Genomic DNA, 24,462 nt, shown 5'->3' with positions numbered 1-24,462 from the left:
AAAGTCTCAGAAAAATGTGCTGTTAATTTTCTGTTGTGATGAGTGCAAGAAAAAATGATTGATTGTATTTCAGCAAAATTGTTAAGTAATATTTATGTGTCTTTTCTGATAAAATATTCTAAAATTTTCAGCTTGTGGTTAGCCCTGTAATGTGTGGAGGTCTTGTTTACTTATGTATTATATTAGCTCAAGTTTGTATTTAAAACAACTTGCCTTAAAAAGTAAAACCAAGCTTGCTTACAATCATATGTAGTTGAATAAACTGCACAAGATTTGATTTTTACAAGGAGGCAATGACCCCTTGGTAATTTATAATTTAATTTGAAGACAAAAATAGAAGTGCATTCACAGGATATGTTTTAAATATGAATTGCTTCAGCTCTTAGTCTCCATAGCTGGATTTTCAGCAATATTAAATGTTTTGCATTGGCTAATTATGATGCTTTTTGAATAATTTTGATGCTGTAGTGTTACCATGTAATGTTTAATGCTTTAATATTTTTGAAGCATGGAATATTTTCCGCTTGTTTTGTGCTGCAATTGGCTGTAATTTGTTGGTTTTGTCTCCTGCAGAATGATCTGAAGCTCATGTTTACATCGGTGGCTGATAACAAATACTTACTTCTACAGAAATTAGCAGAGGCAGCTGACAGACCAGAAACAGAACAAATGCAGGTACTACCACATGTCTGTCACTTGGGGAGAGGGGAGGAGGTAAAGTTTTTATCCAAAGAATAAATGGACTCTAGAGAACAGTTCCTTTAAATGGGAGAATATACGTGTTCACGTTAAGTATAGGAAAATGTCCAAGAGTGTAGTACACATATTTAAAAGTAAATAAAATGAAAAGTCACAACAAAAAAAATCACTAGCTAAAGTGTCTCTCTCATCTCCCAGCTGACCTAGTACCTAGTTATGTTTATACTGGGCAGTATTTGAAAAGAGAAAACTTCAATAAGCAAAAAAGCCTCGAGTTTTGCTAAATTGTTTGACTGTTAAACTTTATTAAGAACCAAAGGCACTTTGCCACTCACTGGTTTATAGTGATGTCTTTAATGTAACTCGTTTTAATTTATGCAGTAATTATTATTTCTTTATCAGGAATGGCCTAAAGAATAATGAATTATTTTATATGAAAAAGTGTATCTTGTTTTCTTGTTTCTGTTTTGCCAATGAGAAAAATGAATAGAGTATGCTAAGGTGTACTTCTTACAGATATTTCTTGTTAGTGACATCTGGTGCCAGCAGGTGTCTAAGTGGAAGAGACTTACCCTTCAGTTAAACAGAAATACTCGACTTTATATACCTGACATTCAAATTTTGAAGGAGTTTACAACTCCTGTATGAAAAAGAGAGGTCGCACTATATCTTTCTTTTCTATCTTTTGTCATGCCAAGCATTGGCAAAAACATATTTCCAGTACTATTAATTTAACCAGCTAGGAAAACAATGTGTCAACAAAAGCAAGTGAAATTATTTGTTGCAGAAAATCTCCTTTGGCTGATAAAACATTCAAATTTAAAAGCATTGCTGCTTGTTCAATATGTGGTTAGGAAAGTAAAAGTAAGACTCTTAATCAGCCTGGTTGACTTCAGTTGCATGCAGTGGAAGTTTAGTGACTGTATTGTGCAAACTTTGTGCTGCTGAAAGGCAGGAGTCCTACTTCACATACATAGTTTAAAATATTTGAATAGGAAGTTTCCAGAAAGGGCCTCAACAAAGCGCTTTAAGTACAGGAATCTACCTCACGCTTTTAATTTTTTTATAATCTGCAGCAGACACCTAGGGAAGCTTGTAGCTTCCTCTGGAAAAACTCATCACCTTCAGACACTTGCAGATACCAATCTGTGTTCTTAAGTTGTAGTTTTCCAAGTGCAAAAGGGGACGTACACGTAATTTTAGCCCCATCCCAGGCTTGAAAGGAAGCTACACAGAGCTCTTTGCATTCATACGTGGGTTCTGCTGTGATGATTGTTTGCTTGGTGCTCAGAGATGACAGGAATGACTGTTAATAAAAAAAAAATAAATGACATTGTTACATTAAAAAAATTATTTTGGGCCCTAAAAGCATGGAAATTCATAGCTATGTTTGGTGTAAAAAATACTAAGCATAGTATTTTATATGATACTAAAACAGCTTGTTATAATAAAGTAATAATGATATGCTTATTTAATTTTAAGAAAAAAACTGGACTCTCCCCACTTTTAATTAGTACATTTCCTTCATAGCATCCTTTACAATTTCAGTGCATTGAAGGTGTGATTAGTTCTTAGCAGAAAAGATCTGATCATAGGTCAGCTACACTACTGTTGAAACTTAAAACTAAGCAATGTAATTTTCATATACAGGTCATACTGGAGGCAGAAGATGGTTTAAAGGAACTAGATACTGGAATCAGTGAATTAAAGAAGCGTATAGACAAGCTACAAATTGACCAACCTTCTGTACAAGAGCTGTCTAAGATCCAGGTATGGTTCATCAGTTCCATCCTAAACCTGTCCATCCTATCACATTTCTCACCTGTGATATCAAAGGAATGCTTGTTTTTATTGTTCATCAAGCAGTTTATGAAATGGGATTTTAAGGCATTTCAGTATGTGTAAAAGATTATGTTCTCTCTGGTTCACCTAGTTTTAAAATTTTGTTCCTCTTTAGATTTTCTAACATCTCTGATATTATCAGTATTAATTGTAATAATTTACAAAACCATGTTTTCTGTCAGCTCTCATCCACTCCCTTTTCACACAGATGACACTAAGCATGTAAACATAAAATTGTCTGCTGAAGGCTCATCCCTGTTCTCATCAGAGTCTCATGATCTGTGGTTTAGTACTGTCTCACATCTGTCATTCAAAGCAGGAAGGTGGTAAAGGAGGACAGAGAGTGAAGTGAGACCTGAAACTGGAAGTGTTCTGCTTTTGCAAGAACACCTCTGATGCCAATACATGTGGGCAATTGATCCACATCTTCTGTAAACATGTTGAAAGTCCTTTTTGAGCAGTTTGGCTGATGCAGGGGAATATTTGAGGAAATATCAAGGAGAAGGTTTATGAATGAATTTTACCATTTACAATAGCATAATAATAATAAATTGGAAGCAAATAAAACAGCTGAAGCTGGACCATAAACTTACTAAACCAACTAGATAGTGATATCAACTAAAAATAACTGACTAAGAAATAAATCACTAAGAAATGTGTCTCTGTCGTTTTGGTCTTAGCACCTCCTCTTGATTTGTTTGGTGGTTTTTTTGCTTTTTGTTTTTTCTCTCAGTTTATATGCCATTATGTTCTCCCTCTCCTTCATTTCAGTTTTTAGAAAAGCCTTTCTTTGGCTTTTTCTGACAGTTTTGCTTCTCACAAAATTCTGTTTAAGGCTGGGAGAGCCAGCTGCAGTCTGAGGGTGGGCACTTTGTTGTAGCACTGGATGATCGTAGAGGTATTTTGGTTGTTGGGATGTCTTATATAGATCAAAAGTATGGGCTTGTTTTAGTTTTTACAGTAAGTTGTATGTATCTTGCTTGCTACCAGTAAGATTCTGGGGGAGGAGAAGGAAGCAAACCTGACATTGAAATGCCTATGGTCTGTGTCTATGGTGGAATCCCTGCAATTCTCTGCATTATAAAAAGTAAAATGAATACAGCATCTGCATTGCACGGTAGTCACTGCCTTTTGATGCATTAAGCCAAATCTTTGCTACTTACATGAGCCTTTGGAATTCTGCTATTTTTTCCCCCAAATGCATGTACTTTAAAGAGTTGCAGGTCTTGCTTATTTTTTCTGTCTTTAAATGGTGAGTTAATTTATCAATGAAGTCAGTATATCTGCAAACTCTTTTTGATCTGGAAATAAATCTTATTCTGAGAGAGCAGGGCCAGTAAGGTTGCTTCTAGGAAGACCTATAAGGTGTGAAATCAGAATCACCATTGGTGCCCTTTGCCCCCCAGGATAAGTATGATGAGCTGCTGATGATCATTGGATCCAGGCGGAGTGATCTGAATCAGAATATGGCTCTGAAGAGGCAGTATGAGCGGGCTTTACAGGACCTGGCTGACCTGGTAGAAACAGGCCAAGAAAAAATGGCTGGTGACCAGAAAATGATTGTTTCTTCCAAGGAAGAGGTTCAGTCACTACTTGAAAAACATAAGGTAAGAAATCAGGACTCATTTCAGGACTAGTAATGACTGTAAGCTTCTTGTCATGATTGAGCCCCAGTGGGAAACTAAGAACCACACAGCTGCTTCCTCCTTATGTGTTCCTTCATTGAGGAGAAGGAGAATCAGAAAGAATTGGTAAGCCTTGTGGATTGAGAGATGAATACTAATACTAATAGCACTAATAGTAAAAATAATTGCAATAGTCAATATAACTGTAATGGAGAGAGAGAAATAAATACAAGAGAAATAAATAAATGGTGTACAGTGCAGTTGTTCTCCACCTCCTGACCAACAGCCAGCCTGTCCCCAAGAAGAAATCAGCAGCTTCCAGACAGCTCCCCCAAGATTATATACTGAACATAATGCTCTACTGTATGGAATATCCCTTTGGCCTGTTCAGGTCAGCTGTCCTGACCATGGTCCCTCCAGGCTCTTCATGCACCTCCTCACCGGCAGAGCAAGGGAAGCTGAAAAGTCCTTGACTTGGAGTAAACACTACTCAGCAACAAACAGAACATCAGTGTGTCATCAATATTATTCCCCTAGTAAAGCCAAAACACTTTGCTGTACCAGCTACTAAGAAGAAAATTATCCCAGCTGAAATCAGGACACTTATGAAAAGCAAATTGCTAACCTTCTGTTCCAAAAGTTCAGGAGCTTTTCAGGACAGTGGGCCAGACTGTACTTTAAATTGGAGCCCGTGAACTGTTCTGACAGACTGAGTTTCAAATGCTTTGTTGAAGGTGAGCCCAGATAGATTGCATGTTCTTCATTATTCTAGTAACAAGTTCCTGGTATTGTCCTGTCATGCTTCCTAGCCATTTCATCCACCACTCCATTTATTTTCAACAGAAATTTACATTTGGTAATAGCACCCACAAATAGGACAAGTATTTTCCACATTTTCATTAGGCAGAAATTTTTGGGGTTGTTTATCTGATTTAATGTGGTTTTGTTTATGGAATGAGGGTCAGGATGGAATTTGTGTGGAAAGAATGACTGATTCCTTTCTTTGAATAGACCATTGTCCTCTGTAAATTATGTTGGATTTCATGAAATGTTGTGAAGTGAAAGGTTTACCTACTTCTATGTAAATACTTGATTGTACTGCTTATGTCTTAAAATGTTCTTTTAGTGATAATGAATTAAGTAATAATTGCACCTTCTCTTTTCTATTCTCCCCCTCCCTCACATCTGAATTTTTCAGGAATATTTTCAAGGGTTGGAGTCACACATGATCCTGACAGAAACACTTTTTAGAAAGATGAGTAGCCTTTCCCTCTTGAAGGAAACTCAGTCACATTCAGAGATAATGACACGAGCTTCAGCTGTATTAAAGTTGGCTCATAAACGAGGTGTGGAGCTGGAATACATTCTAGAGGTGAGAATTTCTGTGGCCTTTTCTATACTTCCATTCTGATCAGCCACCAGCATATTCTATAATGCTGATTTCCTATGCTTGGACAGAATTGATGAGCATCAGTCCATTTTGTCATACACACAAAGCACTGATAGACTATATGCAGTCTTTTCTGTTTAACTGTTGTGACCTTCAGGTGGCACAAGTTGTGTTCCTCTAAGTCTGAAGAGCTTAGCTTTAGCTGGTTAAGGAGAGCATGACAGTTTTATCCATGTGTTGTTACCAAAAGTTGAGCTTGGCACAGGGATGATGTCTTTTTACAGGTCCACTGGACAGTTGTACTGTTATTTCTGTACTTTCACAACCACATAGCTAGCTGCAGGACTTCAAATTAAAAAAAAAAAAAAAAAAAAAAAAGTAGTAAAATTTCTAGATACCCAGATTCACCATATACATGGATAATTTGTGCTTGTAGACCTGGATGCATCTGGATGAAGATTACCAGGAACTCACCAGGCAGCTGGAGTCTGTTGAAGGAAACATCCCCATTGTTGGGTTGGTAGAAGAGACAGAGGACAGGCTTACAGACCGGATTACACTTTTTCAGGTTGGTGCTTTGTAGACATTCTCTGCAGAAAAGAGGGGTTGAAGGGATGTCTTGACAGTCATATATTCCAGCCTTCCACGTGAAGCATTACAGTTGTCACAGGCTGGATCAGCAACAGCTTTGGAAACCTCAGAAGTAGGAGATCCCACAGCTGACCAGGGGAGCAGTTGCAGTTCTGCACCAAGACTTACTATAAAAGGTTTTCTGTAACGTCCAGTCAGTAACATCAACTTTCAGCTTGTCACCATTGTCCTTTTTATATTGTGTGGCACTACTGAGGAGAATTCCTATCATCTTTTTTAATTTTAACACAAACAGCTGTAGATCTTTGTTAGACTGGCCTTTGGCCTCCTGTTTGTCAATCTAAAGCAAGCACGTTTCCCAAAGCCTCTTAGTGAAGGATATATGCTCTAGGACCCTAAATAACTCAGTTCTACACCTGACTACTTCCTCCTTCCTCAGCTCAGTGAGAGATGGGGCAGAGCACAGTCTGATGGAGTAGATTTGGCCTCATCAGCACCACCTAGATGAGGATAATGAAATAACTTTATCTGGTTTTCACAGTTCTATTCTAGGCCTGTGCTGTGCCTTGCCTGATAAGCTGCGAGGTTAAATACACAACCAGTTTTCTTCCTGACCTGTACTGAGACACACAGCTGGTCATCCCAAGGTGCAGATGTTGCATTTCTTCAGCCTTCCAAGGTTTCTGCTGTCTCCAGCCTGAAGTTTAGTAGAGTGTCTGGAATCAGTCTGCCACTTTTTGTCCCAACCACTCTCCCTACATTAGTGTCATCCACAGATTTACTGAGGGAATGCTGTCTGCCATGATCCATGCCATTAAGATGTTGAACTTGTTTGGATTAAAATATCAGTAATATCTGGAGTACTCTGCCCATTGCAACCTGCCAGCCAGGCATCATGATGCTTTGATCACTAGCATTGAGACTGGTAATACAGCTCATTTTCAGCCCACCAAAGAGTCCATTTATCCAGCCTGAGCTCTCTCTGCTGCTGAAGGAGGGTTCAGTGGGAGATGGTGTCAAAGGCCATGCTGAAGTCAGTCTGACCCACAGAAACAGTAATTTTGTTATAAAAGGCTGTTAGTGAGTATTAAGCTAAGTATTCCTGGTCGCCTCTTGGTCCTTTTTGTCACTGAAAATGTAATCCAGGAGGATGTGCTCCATGATCTTTCCAGAGAGCCAGGTGAGGCTGAACAGCCTGTGGTTCCTCAAACTTCCTTCCTCCCCAAATGCAACCAGTAGTTTAAATACAGTTTTTCTACCACATCCTGTTTCTTTGGTCTAGTGTTTTCTTTTTTCTCCTCATACTTAGTTGGGGTTTTTTCATTCTCTTTTTTGTTTTACAGAAAAATGTCTGTCAAATTTTTCTTGAAAATTGACTTTGTGTCATTATCTTTTTGGTTATTTTACCAGACAGCTTTCTGCTTTTCATATGGTATGAGGATAATTTAAGCAATCTGTTGTGTGGTTGTTTTGATTTTGTTTGATGCTAGACATTATTTGTGTTTGTCCTGACCCTAAATTAGTTTTCTTCTTTTATTTTTCTTTTCAGTTACAGAAACTACGTTGTTCAAATCTAGAGTCTTGTATTCTGTTATGTCATAGATTTTATTAATTGGCCACATTTAGCTTTAAAATCCATCATAATAAATTTATTATTATCTTAGAATTTTTTAAGCCTCTGTCTAGGATATTATTTTTTGTATATATGTTATGTGTAAACACGCAGACTCACAAACATTAAAGGTAATTTTTTAAAATGTATTAAAAACTCTATTTTTGTGAAAGAGGAAATGAGAGTGATAGAAAGTTCAGGTACTCACTATAAGATTGGTCGTTTTGAGCCTTTTATATTCAGATTACTTTCATCAGAACTGAAAAATGGGAATGCATGTGCATTTTACAAACTTATACCAATGTACAGATGTTTTTAAAATCCATACTCTTTGGGTAATGATAGTGGAATTCAACAGGTATATTTGCCCACATATACAAATTCTTTAGCCATCCACAAGTCTTCATTTAAATTTAATCTGTCTCATTTTGAGTAATAGTATTAACAACCTTTCCTTTCTCATGATCTTTTTTTTGCTTTCTTGTGCAATAAAAATTGGTCTCTATGTTCAGGGATTTGGATGGAAGGGGTGATCTTCTGTTTTGTAGCCATGAAGAGCAGGAGGGTAAATCAGTAAAAGAGTGAGATATCCCGTGATCTGAAGATAGGGGTTGGAAGGGCTGAAGAGGTTCCGAAAGGGAACCACTGTTAATAATTTTTAGTAATTTATAATAATTTATATTGGATATCTTAACATTCATTGCAGTAGATGGTAGGTTTTAAGCAGGTAGTAAAGTTGCAGTATTTTAATAAATTTCTATCGGAAAGGGTGTTGCCCCACAAAGATTCTTTTCGAGTTTAGAAGATCTACACAAAGAAGGAGTTCATCATAAGGAGGAAGAAATGGACATACTGACTTGATTGGGTTTGTGACAACTTTTTCAGCTTTTGAGCAGATTACCTGCATGATGGTTCTTGGGGAGATCTAGAGATTGAGCAGAGTAAAATTTGATGTTCTGTGGTGACATTGCATATGCAACAAATTGCAGTAAAAGGAAACTAAATGTTGAGAAAGTGTGGTAACAGAGACCTGAAGTTATGTAACCATGTCCTCTGTCATTACAGCATCTGAGATCCAACCTGACTGAATACCAGCCTAAATTATACCAAGTGCTAGATGATGGGAAGAGGCTCCTTTTTTCTGTTAGCTGCTCAGAACTCGAAGGTCAGCTGAACCAACTAGGAGAACGCTGGTTAAGTAACACCAGCAAAGTCACCAAGGAGCTTCACAGGCTGGAGACAATACTGAAGCACTGGACAAGGTAATGCTGATGTAATGGTAAATACAAAGTTATTCACCTGTGCTTTTCAGTCAAAGCCATTCTGGACCCAGACATATTTGATTCAACATTTAAAAGAAAGTACTTTGAGATGTACATCATAGTTTGACTGCTCTTCTGTTCCATAGAACATACTCTCTCATTTGTAATAAAAGATGTAGGAGATAAAAGCTGGTGCAAGGAAATCTGAAAATGCTTTCTTAGATGATTAATTCAGAAGCCCCGTATGCATACAGGTGTATAAGAAAAGTTGTGTGCTTTGCTGGGTAATGTGAGTTGCCTCTGCATGTTTTAGTGGATGCATTGCAACTTCTGGGTTCTTGTCTGTGTCACTGCATATATGGAAGGGAGCTTTTGGTACCTTACTAATGTTCATATGCTACTTTTGTAATTAATTATCTAGTAGGTATAAAAGATTTGTCTATGAATCCCTGGCTAATGTGTGGACACTCATATTCTGGTATCTCATTAGTTGCTTGGCTTGTGAAATGATATGAAGATGGTTTCTGAAAAAAAAAATTATTTCTGCTCTGAGATACTTTTTTGTAAAGATTTAGGAAGACTGAGCCTTCTAATGGAAGAGAAAAGTCTGTTTATGTGCATTGGGTGGGATTGAAGCTTGTCCAAAGAGGTTTGGGACGTATTTACTGTCCTTCATTAAACTTTTCTAAAGGCAAAACTCAGGCACTATTAGAAATTTCGAGCATAGTGGCTAAAATAGGAGCTTCCTGATACCATGCCTATCTGTAAAATTAAATTACATTTTTCTGAAATTCGATAAAAATAAAATTTCAAATCTAGCATTCTATATCTTCCTCTAACACATGGAGGAATGTCTGCTCAGTTGGAGGCAAGAGGTGGCGGTGACTGTTTCAGTCTTGTTTAAACATCTTGCCAGGTATCAGAGTGAATCAAATGAATTGACACAGTGGTTGCAATCTGCAAAGGAGCGACTTGAGTTTTGGAGCCAGCAGTCTTTGACTGTTCCTCAGGAACTCGAAACAGTCCGAGACCACCTGAACTCCTTCTTGGTAAGTTGTTCGTGAACCGGGGACACCTATTTCTCTCCAATTACAATTAAACAGTTGATTAATTAAATGGTTATACTTCTTCTTACCATTCATGTGTATGTAGGTAAGCTATTCTTCAGCTGGCGTGTATGCACATTAGCACTTCTTTGCTGTATGCAAGGATAGTAAATTTGATGATTCTGAAAACAGAAAATGGCTTTATGACCAAACACAATTTTTGTTCTAACTTACTCTGAAGTATAGCTGGTGAATGCTAGTAGAAAGTACATATTTTAAAGGGAATGGAAGATATTCTTAGCTTTTGGGCGTTCTAAAACACTAAGTAAAATTAAAAAGTACTTAATTATTTCCACAAAAAATGCTTCTGCTTACAGGAGTTTTCAAAAGAAGTGGATACTAAATCATCGCAGAAATCTTCTGTCCTGAGTACTGGGAACCAACTCCTCAGGCTTAAGAAAGTAGATACAGCTGCATTGCGTGCAGGATTGTCGCACATCGAAACCCAGTGGACAGAGCTCCTCACACAGATCCCAGCAGTACAAGAGAAGCTGCACCAGGTAAGAAAGCGAGCAGTGGCCTTTGATTCTAAGACTGTACAGATGGCACTGACTAGTTGCTTCCTTTCTGAGTTTGTCCATGTGAGGAAAGATAAGAAAAAAGTTATTCCTGTTTTACTGTGGGAAAGCTGACATTTAGTTTCAAATCCTGCTTGCCTAATACCCATCAGTGTTAGTTTCAGACTTTCATAGTTACATTTGTTGAAGTTTAACTAAAGAGCAGGTGAAGGTTTTTTCAACACACTGGTAAGCTTTCTGGAAAAAGGCATTTAAGATTCTTGTGCCCTGTCAGGTTTGGGTAGTGGTTTTGTTCAAATTAAGTAGGTTAGGTTCAAGTCTGTGGAAGACAAAATAGATCTAAAAACATTATTGATTTTTGCTAGTATGTGTAGGCACAGGATGCTTTTGGTTGTGTAGTTTTGGGGTCTTAATGCTATAATACTGAACTTAGAGAATTATACTGGTTGAAATGTGGCCTTAATATATAGTTGCTATCAGTGTAAGCTATTGCTTTAGTTTATGACTTAGAATGCTCTCAGAGTTAATAATAACTTTGTGATTTACAGGGAGAGAGGAAGAGTCCCAAATCTTAACTGAATCTGGGATGGTAAAAAGAAATAAAATGTTGTTCTATTGTTCTCTGAATTGTCTTGTAATGCAAAATATATATGTCCATCTAAAAATGTCATAGAGCATATTTTTGAGTAATTAAATGCAGGCAAGCAGTACTCTATCTACTACTGAAACTGTGCTAACGCAAAGCAAGGAATTCTTATCCATTTTCTTTACAACATGAGCTCTAAGTCTGTTATCTCAACAGCTCCAGATGGACAAAATTCCTTCTCGCCATGCCATCACTGAAGTTATGAGCTGGATTTCACTGATGGAAAATGTAATTCAGCAGGATGAAGAAAATATAAAAAACGTTGTAGGACAGAAGGCAATTCAGGGTTATGTCCAGAAGTACAAGGTACTGAGTGGCAATATTATTAATTTTCCTTTTGAATTTTCTCAATTGTTTTCACAATTAAATCTATCACTTGTAAATTACAAGTGATTTAGGGAAAAAAAAATCACCAGCTTTGTAGAGTGGTTGGAATTTTATGCAAGTTAGAACTGCAAAATATTTGGTACTGTGGAAAAGAAGCCAAAATTACTTTTGGCTTACAAAAAACTCTGCTACAAAAAACTCTGCTGTTTACTTATGATGGGAATATAATTTTTAATATGCTTGCCTTAATTTTTAGGAAAATCCAAATCAATATGCACATTATTAAACCTTATTGTATCTGCCAGAGTGAATACAGTACTCCAGGCAAGGTCTTGCAAGAGCAGAGCAAAGGGGCAGAATCACCTCCCTCAAACTGCTGGCCACTCCTCTTTTGAAGCAGCCCACAATGGAGTTGGCCTTCTGGGCAGCAAGGGCACCCTGTTGGCTTATTGTCCAGCTTTTTATCCATGAGAACTCTCAAATCCTTCTCTGCAGAGCTACCCTCAATGAGTTCACATCCGCAGCCCAGGTGCAGCACCTTGCGCTTGGACTTGTTGAACTCCATGAAGTTCTCATGGGCCTAGTTCTCAAGTTTTCTGCTCTGCTCAGCTTCATGTCCTCTGCAGACTTGCGGAGGATATGTCTGATCTCATTGAGTCATTGATCAAGGTATTAAAGAGCACCAGTCCCAGAATAGAGCCCTGAGGGACATCACTCATCACTGGTCTCCACCTGGACACAGAGCCATTGACCAAAGCCCTCTGGCTGCATTTATCCAGCCAAATCCCTGTCCACAGAATAGTCCACCCTTCAAACCCATGTCTCTCTAATTTGGAGATCAGAATGTCATTTGGGACTGTGTCAAAAGCCTCACAGAATTCTAAGTAGATGGCGTCAGTCAGTCTTCTCTTGTTGACTGGTGCTGTCATTCCATAGAAGGCCACTGGATTGGTCAGGCATGCTCTGCCCTTAGTAAAGCTGTTCTGGCTGTCTTGGATCACGTCCTTGGCTTGTATGTGCCTTACCATTGCTTCCATGAGCATCCGTTCCGTGATCTTCCCAGACACAGAAGTGAGGCTAACCAGTCTGTAGTTCCCCAGATCTTCCTTTCTTCCCTTTGTAAAGATAGGAGTGATGTTTTCCCTTTTTCAGTCATTGGGTATTTGCCTGACCACCATGACTTTTCAAATATGATGGAAAGTGGCTTGGCAACAGCATCAGTCAGCTCCCTCAGGACCCTGGGATGCATCTCATCAGGTCCCATGAACTTGTGCCTATCGAGCTTCAAGTGGTGCTGAACCCTCTCTTTTCTTACAGTGGGAGGGACTTGTTTTCTAATTCCTGCCCAATTGCTAAAAGATCCTTCTATACAGTGTGATAAAGATGTAGCTGTTGAACATTTTTCCTCTGTTTTGCATGAAGGTGAGAAATTGTGGTGCTTACGTGCTGCTTTGTTTATTCAATTTTTTTTTTCCTAGGGTTTCAAGATAGATTTAAATTGCAAACAGTTGACTGTCGACTTTGTGAACCAGTCAGTGCTACAAATCAGCAGCCAGGATGTTGAAAGTAAACGCAGTGACAAAACTGATTTTGCAGAACAGCTCGGAGCAATGAACAGACGTTGGCAGATCCTTCAAGGCCTGATAACAGAAAAGGTAAAGAAAATAAACTAGCTGCTCTGGAGTGAACTTTCAAAATGTGTAGAACAATAAGATAGTAATGGTTGGAAGCCTCTGCAGGTCATCTAGGTCAATCTCCTGCTCAAACAGAGCTAACTTTACAGTTAGCTCAGAGGGGACTTGGTTAGCTGAATCTTGAAAATTTCCAAGGATAGATTCCACAGATTCTTCTGGGTAGCTGATCATGCTTAACCACTCGGGTGGGGGACAAGTTTTTGTCTTGTTCCCAATAAGGATTTCCCATGTTGCAACTTTTATTTGATATCCCCCAGAATAAGCTGCCTGCACTTTCCCCATGCCTCCCTATAAGGAGTGGACAGCACAGTGAGCTGATTCTTTTGCCTTCTTTTCTCCAAGCTGAATGAAGCCAGGGTTATTGTTATGTCTATAAAAAATACTAGTTACAATTTAAATTTGAATGTATATACTGTTTTTAAATTCTGAAAGTACTGAATTCCAAGAAGGCACTACTGTGCATTGGTTTTCAATGATTTATATATCTGACCCACCAATAAAGATAATTGTATGAGAATGTATATACTAATTTTTCTTTGCAGATTCAGCTCTTGGAAAGTCTGCAGGAATCCTGGACAGAATATGAAAATAATGTGCAGTGCCTAAAAACTTGGTTTGAAACCCAAGAGAAGAAGCTGAAACAGCAACAAAAAATTGGAGACCAGGCTTCGGTGCAGAATGCTTTGAAAGACTGTCAGGTAATGTCTACTTATAAATAATAATGTTCTCTATCCAGGAGTTTGAAACCACACTTGATAAATCCATATGAAATCTTCATATTGGTGAAGTCAGTGGCTCAACTCTTCCTGACTTCAGTAAAGGAGAGATTTCATTCCTAAGGTGCCAGCAAAAAAAGAGGAGGAAAGAGCTGTAATGTTTCAAAGTTGCTTAAGACCAACTAAAGTCATCATTATTTCTACACTGGACATTTCAAAGCGTGCCAGGCATCCTGAACTAGAAGACTGTCAAAGGAAGATGTTGTCATATCTGTTCAGCAAGTCTTATGGTTTTTTTCTACCTTTTCACTATCTTTCCTCCACACCCCACTTTTTTCCATTCTTTTTCCTTTTCATATGTTGCACCTGACTATTCAGAGAAAAATTCGAGAACCCAAGGAAGTTTTAGGCATTCATTTAGAAACCTGGGAATTGGTTTTTTGTTGGATTTTTTTTTCAAATATTTAACTATCCAGAAAAGGATAGAGAGTCATGATTATGATGTGCAAGGATGAGATGAGGCAAAATGCAGCTATACATAATGCACATAAGTTCAAAACCACCACAGTTTTTCACATGGAATTCATACAAGGATGACACAGCAGTGTTGTGGCTGTATAGGATATCACAGTTTTCTCTGAACAACTTACTCAGAGCAGCACATATATAAATAGTAAGAAGCTTACCTCTGGAGCTTTCAGGCCAGAGTTAAAGCTTGCAGGTATATAGGCAGAACAGATACTTCTGAATTTATAGATAAGGCCTCCACACAGTATCAGGCATCACATAATTTTTGTTCAAAATAATTTTGTCCTACCAAATACCATATAATAAGTTTCACGCCAGATCAAATTAAAACTCCTTCAGGCCAACTGAATGCACAAAATCTTGGTGTTCTCATCCCCATGAAAGGGATTGAGGAAGTGTGTTTAAATTTATGTGTCTCTCCTGCATTAATTTAATTAATGGGACAAATATAATCTAGCATTCATCTCCTCACAAAGAGAACAGCTGTAAATTCAAATGAAATCTATAAAAGAATTTGCTATATATTCACCAGTACATTAAACCCATCTTTGTTTCTGTAAAGGCAAATAGGGTGGTTAGTCCAGATATGTTAGAGGTCAAATTTTTTTCTGAAATTGCTGAGTTTTCAGTCTGTCTGAAGTGCTTAGTTTTAATTCGGGTATCTTTATGGTTTCAGCACAATAAACCCATTCAACTAAAGCAAGGGTAATTTAACATAGCCTGACATAATCAGCGGTCTGCTTGGCTGGAGTTCAAAGCTGAATCTGATTTATCACCTTTTTGGTTCCTTTTGGTCAGGGAAGTTAGCAAATACACTTGGGGAGTTAGTTATGAATGACAAGACTTTGATCAGCAGAGAAACAAATTGTTTAAGAAATAACTGTGTCAGACACTCCCAGATATCCGGTTCAACTAGTACAAAAGCTGGAGTTTATTTATTAACCAATGCTAGTTGCTGCTTGGCATCATATTAATAAGTGAAGTTAAACTTTTTTTTCCTGTCAAATAATGCATCTTTAATTCAGTTATGAGTTTTAAATTATGAATAAAAAAGCCCTTTTCCAAGAGAACCAGAAATATTTGCTGGTCTTGGCATTTGAAACCTTTGCCTCTTCTGAATTTTGGAACAGCATTGTATAGAGTTAGATTACTTTTTTCAGTGCAAAAATGCACTTTTTGGAAAGTCAAATTTATTATGTTCAACTTTAAGTGTTTGTGTTGTTGTCAACTGGTTAAAAATGATATAAAAGTCTGGCAGCACTCTGGAACAAGGTCATGGCTAGATGTTTGAGGAAATGTGAAGTAATACAGGAGAAAAAAAGGCTGAGAATAAATAGTGCTGCAAAAATGCTCTCACAAATATGTATATAGACAAAAGTGTGTCGTATTTGTGCAGGGATAAATTCTATTTATTCCAAAAACTTTCCCAACTGTCTACAGTGTAAAGTCTCTTATGGCAGTGGTTCAATTGTTGTGTTTTGGGATTCAGAGCGAGTGAAATTTATTGAAAGACATGAGGTTTCAGGTTGACCAGGTTCTGTTGTATTCTTTTCTTTCTCTGTTGATCTGTTTCTCTCAGTGAGGAGAGGCTTGCGAAAACGACAAAATAACCTGAGATCACATGGTGTGCTAGTAAATGGGCTAACACAAGGTTGTAATCACCTCACAGTCTGCTTTCTGTATCATACTCACAGGTGAACACAAATCTATGCTGGCCTGAAGCCTGCTAGCCTAACTGCCCCACTCTGCTCAGACTCAGTGTTTGCGCTGCATGAAGCCCCAGAGGTCCCATATGAGTCAGAGCAATGCAGGACTTATATTGATCTGCCTGCACCGTGCTGTGAAATTATATAGGTAGTTTCCCGGCTAGGAATGGCTATTTTCAAGGAATTTTCTATTCTTACAAGAGAGCAGAAAATTATACAGAAGTTTTATGTAGAGTATGTGCTTCTATTTAAACCAACAACAAACTGCCAGACATAAAGGGAACATAAAATATTCAATGAAATTGCTGATGAGTTATGAATGCCTTGAGAATAAAAAGTCAAAATATGCCAGCATGTCTCCTATTTTTTAAACTAAGGAGGTTATGGGCATCCTTTTTATATCAAGGTATTATTTAGTCAATTAAACTCAGATATCTTTTTTTGTTTGGTTTTTTTTTTGTTTTGTTTTGTTTTGTTGTTTCTTTTTTTAGGAATTGGAAGAATCAATAAGAACTAAGGAAAAAGAAGTAGAAAATGTAGAAAAGAGTGGTCTTTCTTTGGTACAGAACAAGAAAGAAGAAGTCTCTTCTGCTGTTATGAATACACTGCAAGAAATTAACCATTCCTGGGCCAATTTGGATCATATGGTAAAAGAATTCGTAAGGGGAAAAATTTCACCTCTAGGAATAAGGCATGGAGGAGAGGGAGAATTAACAGTTGCAGCTACTGGATTTCTTCTGTGTTGTAGGGGAAGAGATTCTGAATCATGTCCCTCTTTCCATCTCTAGCCATCAATCCCCAAGTTTGTGTGTACACATACCACATGAAATGGGTATAATATTTCTTATTTCAACCATGATTTTAGTCATTCTAAGTGAAGCTTTTTGGATGCTTCCTGATATTTAGTGTAAAGGTACCAAATTATTTTCAGATTATTTTCAATCCCACAGGTCTCACAGAATAAGGAAAAGATCAGCATTAATTTTCAGCATTCAAATTCAGCATTGATCGACATTTGTCTGCCTTCTCAGAAGGAATGCAGTGTGTTAGTGCTAGCCCCTCTGCTGATTTCCATAGGCTGATTTCCCTACCTTAGGGATATGTATAGTCTGAAGGAACTTCCTTGATCTGCTTTGGACCAAAGTAAAATTAATTTTGACATCTTTACTTTGGCCCTTCCATCCAGCCTTTATAAAATGAAATAGAACTTTATGCTGTTCCCAGTGTAAACCCAGCTGATGGTTGTAAAAAGTCTTCATTATCCAATAGGTTTAAAATTAGGCATTTAGGGCAATAAGCATGTGAGATCCCAAGGAAGAAAATAATTTAAACAAATCCCAAATAGCTTGAATGCTTTTAATTTACTTTTGTGTTTATTCCTCCCTCCTCCCAGGTTAGCCAGCTGAAGATATTGTTGCAATCTGTTCTTGATCAGTGGAGCATTTACAAAGTGGCTTATGAGGAAATGAACAGTTACCTGACAGAAGCCAGATACTCTTTGTCCCGTTTTTATCTTCTTACTGGTTCTCTGGAAGCTGTGAAAGTCCAAGTTGATAAACTTCAGGTGAAAAGAGTTAATTTTATCTGAAATTGCATGGATACAGATAACTGTAAGGTTTTGGCTTATAAGAAGAAGACATACTGGCACATTAAAATCACATGACATTAAGAGAACACATTGTAAACCAGCTACTGCATGTTTCATTTTGCAGAAAAAATAATTTGGGATAGTCGTTTTCTTTTTAGATTTTTGACGTTCTTTGTAATTTTGAGCCATACCATCAAATTGTTACAAGTTTTTAAATCATGCTGATGGCCATAAAAACTAAAGGTTCTCATGCTACTTCATCTGGCTTCAGAGCTACAGGTGCATGTTGACATCACATTTTTAGCCCCCCACTAACCTTGCAGTAGATTGATGATCAAAGAAAATAATGTTCCAGGAGCTGAGACACTCACATGATCAAGTAATTTACCATTGTAAAAAAAAGCATATTATTTACCATTGTAAAAAAATAGCATATTTTTTTACAATTTACGATTGTAAAAAAAAGCATATTTATATTAAACAACTTATTTATATGAAGCACATGAAATCAATTTTTTGTTCATAATCTAATGCAATTGGTGCATACTATTTTGAAATGCTTCTACATTGTGGAATTTTATTAACTCATGGCTTTGTTTCATTATTATTCTGCTTTAGAGCCTACAAGATGAATTGGAAAAACAGGAGAATAGCTTACAGAAATTTGGTTCTGTGACCAATGAGTTGTTGAAAGAATGCCACCCACCAGTTACTGAAACACTTACCAACACTTTGAAAGAAGTGAATATGAGGTAGAAAATGTCTTTGTGTTAAACTTCATTTTCAGTAGCAAATCTGTATTTATCCATTATCCAGTTTTCCATTATCCCTGTTTTTCTTATATTTTATTATTTTAAGTTCCTGGGGTTACAAGAAGTTTATTGGAACAGTCAGGATTATTCCTTCTGCCAAGGACTGAATTAAAACTCTCATTTACTCGTCATAATAAATGAAATACCTTCTCCAGTGAGCATTTAAGCGTGAATGTCAGTAATTTTTCTCTGTGCTTCACTGCCAACCAAGATTTATAAATACCATGCTGGAAAATAATACTGCACTTGAAATTTGAGAACTTTATCTGAAAATTTTTTTGCAGTGTTTCAATGGTTTACATCAGCTTCCTAAAATTTTAGGTTGCTATTTCTAGTTGTAGGAAGGGCATCATAGACAGGAAGATCTAAGCCCCTCACCAGCACCTTGGCAAACAGCTTCCCCAGCTTTGAATTCAGGCAAGAACTAGTAAAATGCTTTACTCAGATACAGGAAGGGAGGATCCAGAAGAAAAAGGATAGTTTGGTGGAAAGCTGGGAAGTTTTTTGAAAGCAGAATCACATTGAATTTATTTTAATCTGTGTTCAGTCCTGTCCTAGAAACTGGAAGTAGGAGGAGGGATTATTAAGATACCATAGAATTTAACAGTTTCAGTGATGGCTGGCAGAATTTTTGCTCCAAAATCTTTGCTTTTCATCATATATAATAATACTTGATAAATACAGTGATTTTCTGTGGTAAGGAAACAATTAGGCAGTTTGGTAACTACAACCACATTTGAGAAAGCGTGTGTTCCTGGTTGCTATTAGAGAAAAAAAATTCACTGGGAAGTTATTATAGAAAAGAATTCAAAGGGAGATTAGATATTTAATTGGATAATAGAAATATTAAGATTTTTAATATATCCGGGAGTATTTTACGAGTGAGTTACACAGAGCTTTATGAGTAAATACTGCGTCAGAGTTTGGGAGAAAATGGCAGGAGAGGAAATGGTGTCTAGTTTACAACTGTTCTGGTCCTCTTAGGCCCTTACAGGAATCTGCTATTGGCAGTGCATGGGTGGTCATGGATGCCTTGTAATGCTGAGGGTACTAAGTGGAAATAGCAGGAGGTTCACTATAGAAAGTTGCTGCAGCTCTGACCACCAGCATTAATAAACAGCATCCAAGATGTAGCACACATCACACGCATTGTGACAGCTCAGAACAGCCAGGTTTGGTATTGAAACAGAAATTCCTTGATATGGTATTATTTTCACCAAATGTCTGTATCTTGATTATTGCCAATTTTTCTAAAAGTCGAGAGACCGTGGGAAACAGCAGAGAGAAAGAGGGACACAGATTGTTATTGTGGATTCCCAGGCCTGGGTCACTGACACAGTCTCCTCCCCAGGTGGAACAACCTCCTGCAGGAGGTTGCAGAGCGGCTGCGTGCCAGCAGGGCCCTGCTCCAGCTGTGGCAGAGGTACAAGGACTGCTACCAGCAGTGCTCTTCCACAGTGCACCAGCGAGAAGAGCAGACCAATGAGCTCCTGAAGACTGCAACCGGCAAAGACATCGCTGATGATGAAGTTACTTCTTGGATTCAGGACTGCAATGTATGTTCATCTTTGCAGCTTTTCTCAGCTCTGTGGGCTAAAAAAAAAAAATCTCTAGAATCTCGCCATTGCTGTAGTTGGTGTTTTGGATTCTTGTATACTGTATATTTCATTTTACTGATGCAGCCTAGGCATAGGATACAGCTGCATGTATGCTACCCAAATGTCAATGAGCGTCTCTGAATTTTGATCCCTCCATTAGTTGTTGTTATGTTGTTTCAGAAGCTTGTATCGAAAGTCTTCCGTCTGGGGAAGGTGGGCAAATTGCATCATTTGATTCAGTGTTAAGGTCCTGTTTAATGAAGGTATTTATGCTTGGGAAAGTGTCTCTACCAATATAGTCAAAGGATTTTTGAGTTTCTTTCTCTTATAAGCAACTTATATCTCTAAGTTCCTCATAATAGAAAGAAACTCAAAATCCTTTGACTGTATTCCCACCAACCAAGACTGTTCACATTTTCAGGAAGATGGAGATGTCTTTATTCTTCCCTATGGAAGGACCCCATTGTCTCTGAAACCTTGAGATTCTTCCTTTTTCAAGATTGTATCTCAAGGCAGCAGAATACTTTATCTCCTCTCTGTGCTTACATTTTGGTTCTTTTCAACTTAAGTTAATGTTAAGTGTCATTGAACAAAAAAAAAAAAATGAATTGTCTCAATGTAAGCAAAACAATTGCAGTGAGAAAAAATCTTAGTGTTTAAAAAATAAATATGTTCATGATCTTTTGGAGCATTTCTGCTATAATGAGGCACCATGGACTGGAAATTGAAATTGTTTGGTTCAAATAATTTATTTCCTGGTGTCCCATTCTATAACAATTATGTTAGGTCATTTACAGAAGTTATTTTTTCAGCCCTCCTGGTAAATCATAGCAGGAGAAAAAAGGAGGCCTACACCTGAATCAATTCACAGAGATGGCTGCCACTGCTTAGGACCATCATTTCAGTAAATTCAAAAGATTTCTTTCAACAGTTATTGCCTCATCAACAACTCAGGTTTGCTCAAAGGTAGTTGAGCACTGTGTTTTTTCAGTTCTTTTCTGTACAGGTTCTTGACATATTTTTTTTTATTCTTCAAGTCATACAGAATGTAACTGTAAGTTAAGAAAAGTTTGATATTGAAATGCAGTAGTGAATTAAAGTTTTCCTTACAGTGCCCGAGTTCAGTCATTTCATTCTTCCTTTAAATCCATTCTTCCTTTTAATCACTCTGGATGATGATACCACCAGAGTGTCAGCTTAACTATTCGTGTCCTTATTCAATGTGTTGCAACAGGATGTACTCACAGATCTGAAAACAGCACAGGAGTCTCTGGTTGTCCTTCAAGAACTGGGGGAGGAGCTGAAAAGCCAGGTGGAGGCTTCAGCAGCAGCAGCCATACAGTCTGATCATCTCTCTCTGAAGCAGAATCTGTCAGCCCTGGAACAGGCTCTCCGCAAGCAGCAGGCTGCACTTCAGGTATGTAGACAATGTTTACAGTCCTCAAATGTGATCATCCTGTGGTTCCTGAAAACATAAATTAACTAAAGCTGCCTGGGAAAAGAGGATACTGCTACCTGTTAGCTTTTCTTAGACTTCCCTGGAAGCCAAAGCTGAGTGTAGAAAATATGCTCAAGTCCAGCAAAGAGACCTTGTAAAAAGGTGCAAATTCTGGGATAAGTATACCAAACCTCATGCAGGAAGATATCTGTCTGGAATGCCAAGGTGGCCGTGTTTTCAGCACACAACAATAGTGCATCCACAGCTACTGCTCCCCTGAAATCAACCACTCTTCCTGTCTATTTCTTCAAAAGAAAAAGAAATGAGAGATTCCAGATACTGTGTAGAACTGATTTTTTGCCATCCCTATTAATGTCAGTGGCCAGACTGACACCTACCATTTGTGCCAAAGTCTGTTTAGTAGATGTTGCCAAATTGCTTGTGTCACCAGGGTCTAAAGAAGAAAAAAGGAGTGGAAGAATGTACTTCATAGGAAACTATTTGGATTAAAAAGCCACAAAGGTAGCAACTTCTGTTTGAAGAAGATTTACTCAAGAAATCTAGCAGTGTCACTGTTTTTATAGTATCACTGTACTGTGAGGAGACAAAACACAAAAAAAAAATTTAATTTAACATTGCAATAAGAGTTACTAGTTCTCTCTACTGGCAATAAATTAAACAGAGGAGTTTCTTTCATAAAAGAAACCTAGAAATTATTATCCATTTCAAGGTAAGGAGACATTTATGCACTTTGCTGAAATGCTTCCTTTGCTGTGATCAAAAATCCTCTCCTAACCTAAAGAAAATCCAGCTAATTTTGCAGTATGCAAGCAAAGCAGCAGTTACAATTGCTCCTAGCCAATTCAACTGTTTGCAAATATATAATGAGATAAACAGGAGTGTAAAGGAGGCCGTGAAGCTGAAGTTATTAAGCTGTGGATCCTTTTGTATTCAAGGCTGGAGTCCTGGACTATCAAACCTTTGCCAAGAACCTGGAAGTCCTTGAGATCTGGATAACAGAAGCAGAAGAAACATTGAAAGAACAGGATCCCAGTCACTCATCTGATGTCTCGGCAATACAGAGTAGAATGGAGCAACTCAAGGTGACTAATAAACAAAAGAAATGCTGGGGTTTTTCTTCTGTTGGCCTGGTTATTTGTATGCAGGGTATGCACAGATATCATATGTGCACTCTGTAGGTGGTAAAGGACTATCACTTGTGAAAAGTGTAAGAATGAGAAATTGAAGTTTGACGGCAGTCAGAGAATGATTGTCACATTGCCCCTGAGTAAAGATGAAAAGGCAGTCAAACTGTTCAGAATAAAATTAATAATAGATCAAAATAGGCATGGAAAGTAGCAGAGTTTGAATATTTCCTTCTTCTTGTTTTCATTCAACTTTTTTGAATTTATTCAATTCCTGTCTCATTGTTCTATCCTTTAGGTATGACGTACTTTATACATTTGGGTAACTTGATATACCGAAGAAGCAATCATAGTGTGTACTGTGTGATTTCCATTTAAGGTCTTGCACACTCTTCTTTTTTTGGATCTTCTTTTTTCCCTCTCCTTTTTTCAGAGCCCATGACAGGAAGTTGGTGAACTTTGCCATCTAGGCTGTTTTTGTCATTGGAATCTTCCATTCTTTTTCCATCAAGATTAACTAAAGACAGAATTCCACTTTGTATATGCTAAAAAGCAGAGCATTTTCCATATGGAGTGAATTGAGTATTTCTGTGCTGCAAAACAAAACCTGAAAATAAAAATCTGAATTATTTTAGTGCAAATTTACCAGCCTAGAATTCAGGCTATGAAACAAGGAAAAAGTCACTTATTTTGACAGTATAACCACAGGGCTTTCAACACCAGCCTGCTTCTTCAGCTCTGATCTGTAAATCATCAGTTCAGCAAAACCCTTCAGTGCAATTTGAGTATATTTCTCTGCACACTTTTAAACATGAACACAAGTTTTCTCCTGGTCTGGGACCAGAAGATGGATACTGGATAATTTTCTCCCTGGCATAGAGGTTGCTTACCACTTGGTGGCAGCCAAGGCCGTTCTAAATCTAACTGAGTGCTAGTTCATAATAATAATGTAATTCATGAACTTCCCAGTTATCACTTTTATTGTTTGTTGCAGAGTCAAATGCTGAAGTTCAGCAGCATGGCCCCTGATTTGGACCGTTTGAATGAGCTGGGTTACAGGCTTCCTCTGAATGACAAGGAAATCAAGAGGATGCAGAACCTGAACAGACATTGGTCTCTGATCTCATCTCAGACTACAGAGAGATTCAGGTGGGGATAAATAAAGATTTATTATTTCTACCATTTTCTACAAGTTAGAAAGTATACCTTTTGCAGAATATAAAGATGTTTCAGGTATTTTATTGACCAAAGTTCCTTTTCTTTGGTGTACTTATAAATAAAGAGCAAAGCTGTTGAACTGAGATGCTCATTCTTGGCTCACTTTTGCCGCAAATTAGCAGGATTTGAAATGAGTGGGACTACTACTTTTCTAAATAAATAAATGAGGTAGCTAAGGGGGAAAGGTGTTACCCTGATTTGGAATTACCTGAATCCCTCTCTCTCTTTCTTTCAGTAAGTTGCAGTCTTTCTTGCTGCAGCAGCAGACCTTCTTGGAGAAATGTGGGACTTGGATGGATTTATTAGTTCAGACTGAGCAGAAGTTGGCAGTAGAGGTTTCAGGAAACTACCAAAGGCTTTTGGAGCAACAGAGGGAACACGAGGCAAGTAATTATGTCTAT

General features: G+C 37.7%; 1 protein-coding gene across 20 annotated transcripts in view; it reads left to right on the top strand.

Annotated features, from left to right (window-relative positions):
- Window positions 1-24,462, top strand: part of SYNE1 (spectrin repeat containing nuclear envelope protein 1) — a 289,695-nt gene that overhangs the window by 217,154 nt on the left and 48,079 nt on the right. For all 20 annotated transcript variants that reach the window (XM_063151313.1, XM_063151312.1, XM_063151296.1 and 17 more), the window contains 19 exons: window positions 574-675; window positions 2,350-2,469; window positions 3,948-4,148; window positions 5,365-5,538; window positions 5,993-6,124; window positions 8,825-9,021; window positions 9,938-10,070; window positions 10,445-10,627; window positions 11,448-11,597; window positions 13,097-13,273; window positions 13,855-14,010; window positions 16,754-16,909; window positions 17,656-17,826; window positions 18,469-18,602; window positions 20,014-20,218; window positions 21,495-21,677; window positions 22,655-22,801; window positions 23,838-23,992; window positions 24,297-24,444. In XM_063151313.1, coding sequence (XP_063007383.1) covers window positions 574-675; window positions 2,350-2,469; window positions 3,948-4,148; window positions 5,365-5,538; window positions 5,993-6,124; window positions 8,825-9,021; window positions 9,938-10,070; window positions 10,445-10,627; window positions 11,448-11,597; window positions 13,097-13,273; window positions 13,855-14,010; window positions 16,754-16,909; window positions 17,656-17,826; window positions 18,469-18,602; window positions 20,014-20,218; window positions 21,495-21,677; window positions 22,655-22,801; window positions 23,838-23,992; window positions 24,297-24,444 — 3,024 coding nt within the window. The remainder of the gene's footprint in view (window positions 1-573; window positions 676-2,349; window positions 2,470-3,947; window positions 4,149-5,364; window positions 5,539-5,992; window positions 6,125-8,824; window positions 9,022-9,937; window positions 10,071-10,444; window positions 10,628-11,447; window positions 11,598-13,096; window positions 13,274-13,854; window positions 14,011-16,753; window positions 16,910-17,655; window positions 17,827-18,468; window positions 18,603-20,013; window positions 20,219-21,494; window positions 21,678-22,654; window positions 22,802-23,837; window positions 23,993-24,296; window positions 24,445-24,462) is intronic.

The sequence above is a fragment of the Melospiza melodia genome, chromosome 3, assembly GCF_035770615.1.
Source record: "Melospiza melodia melodia isolate bMelMel2 chromosome 3, bMelMel2.pri, whole genome shotgun sequence".
Taxonomy (NCBI): domain Eukaryota; kingdom Metazoa; phylum Chordata; class Aves; order Passeriformes; family Passerellidae; genus Melospiza; species Melospiza melodia.
Note: the sequence above shows the minus strand (reverse complement) of the source record. Positions and strands in the feature narration are given on the sequence as shown.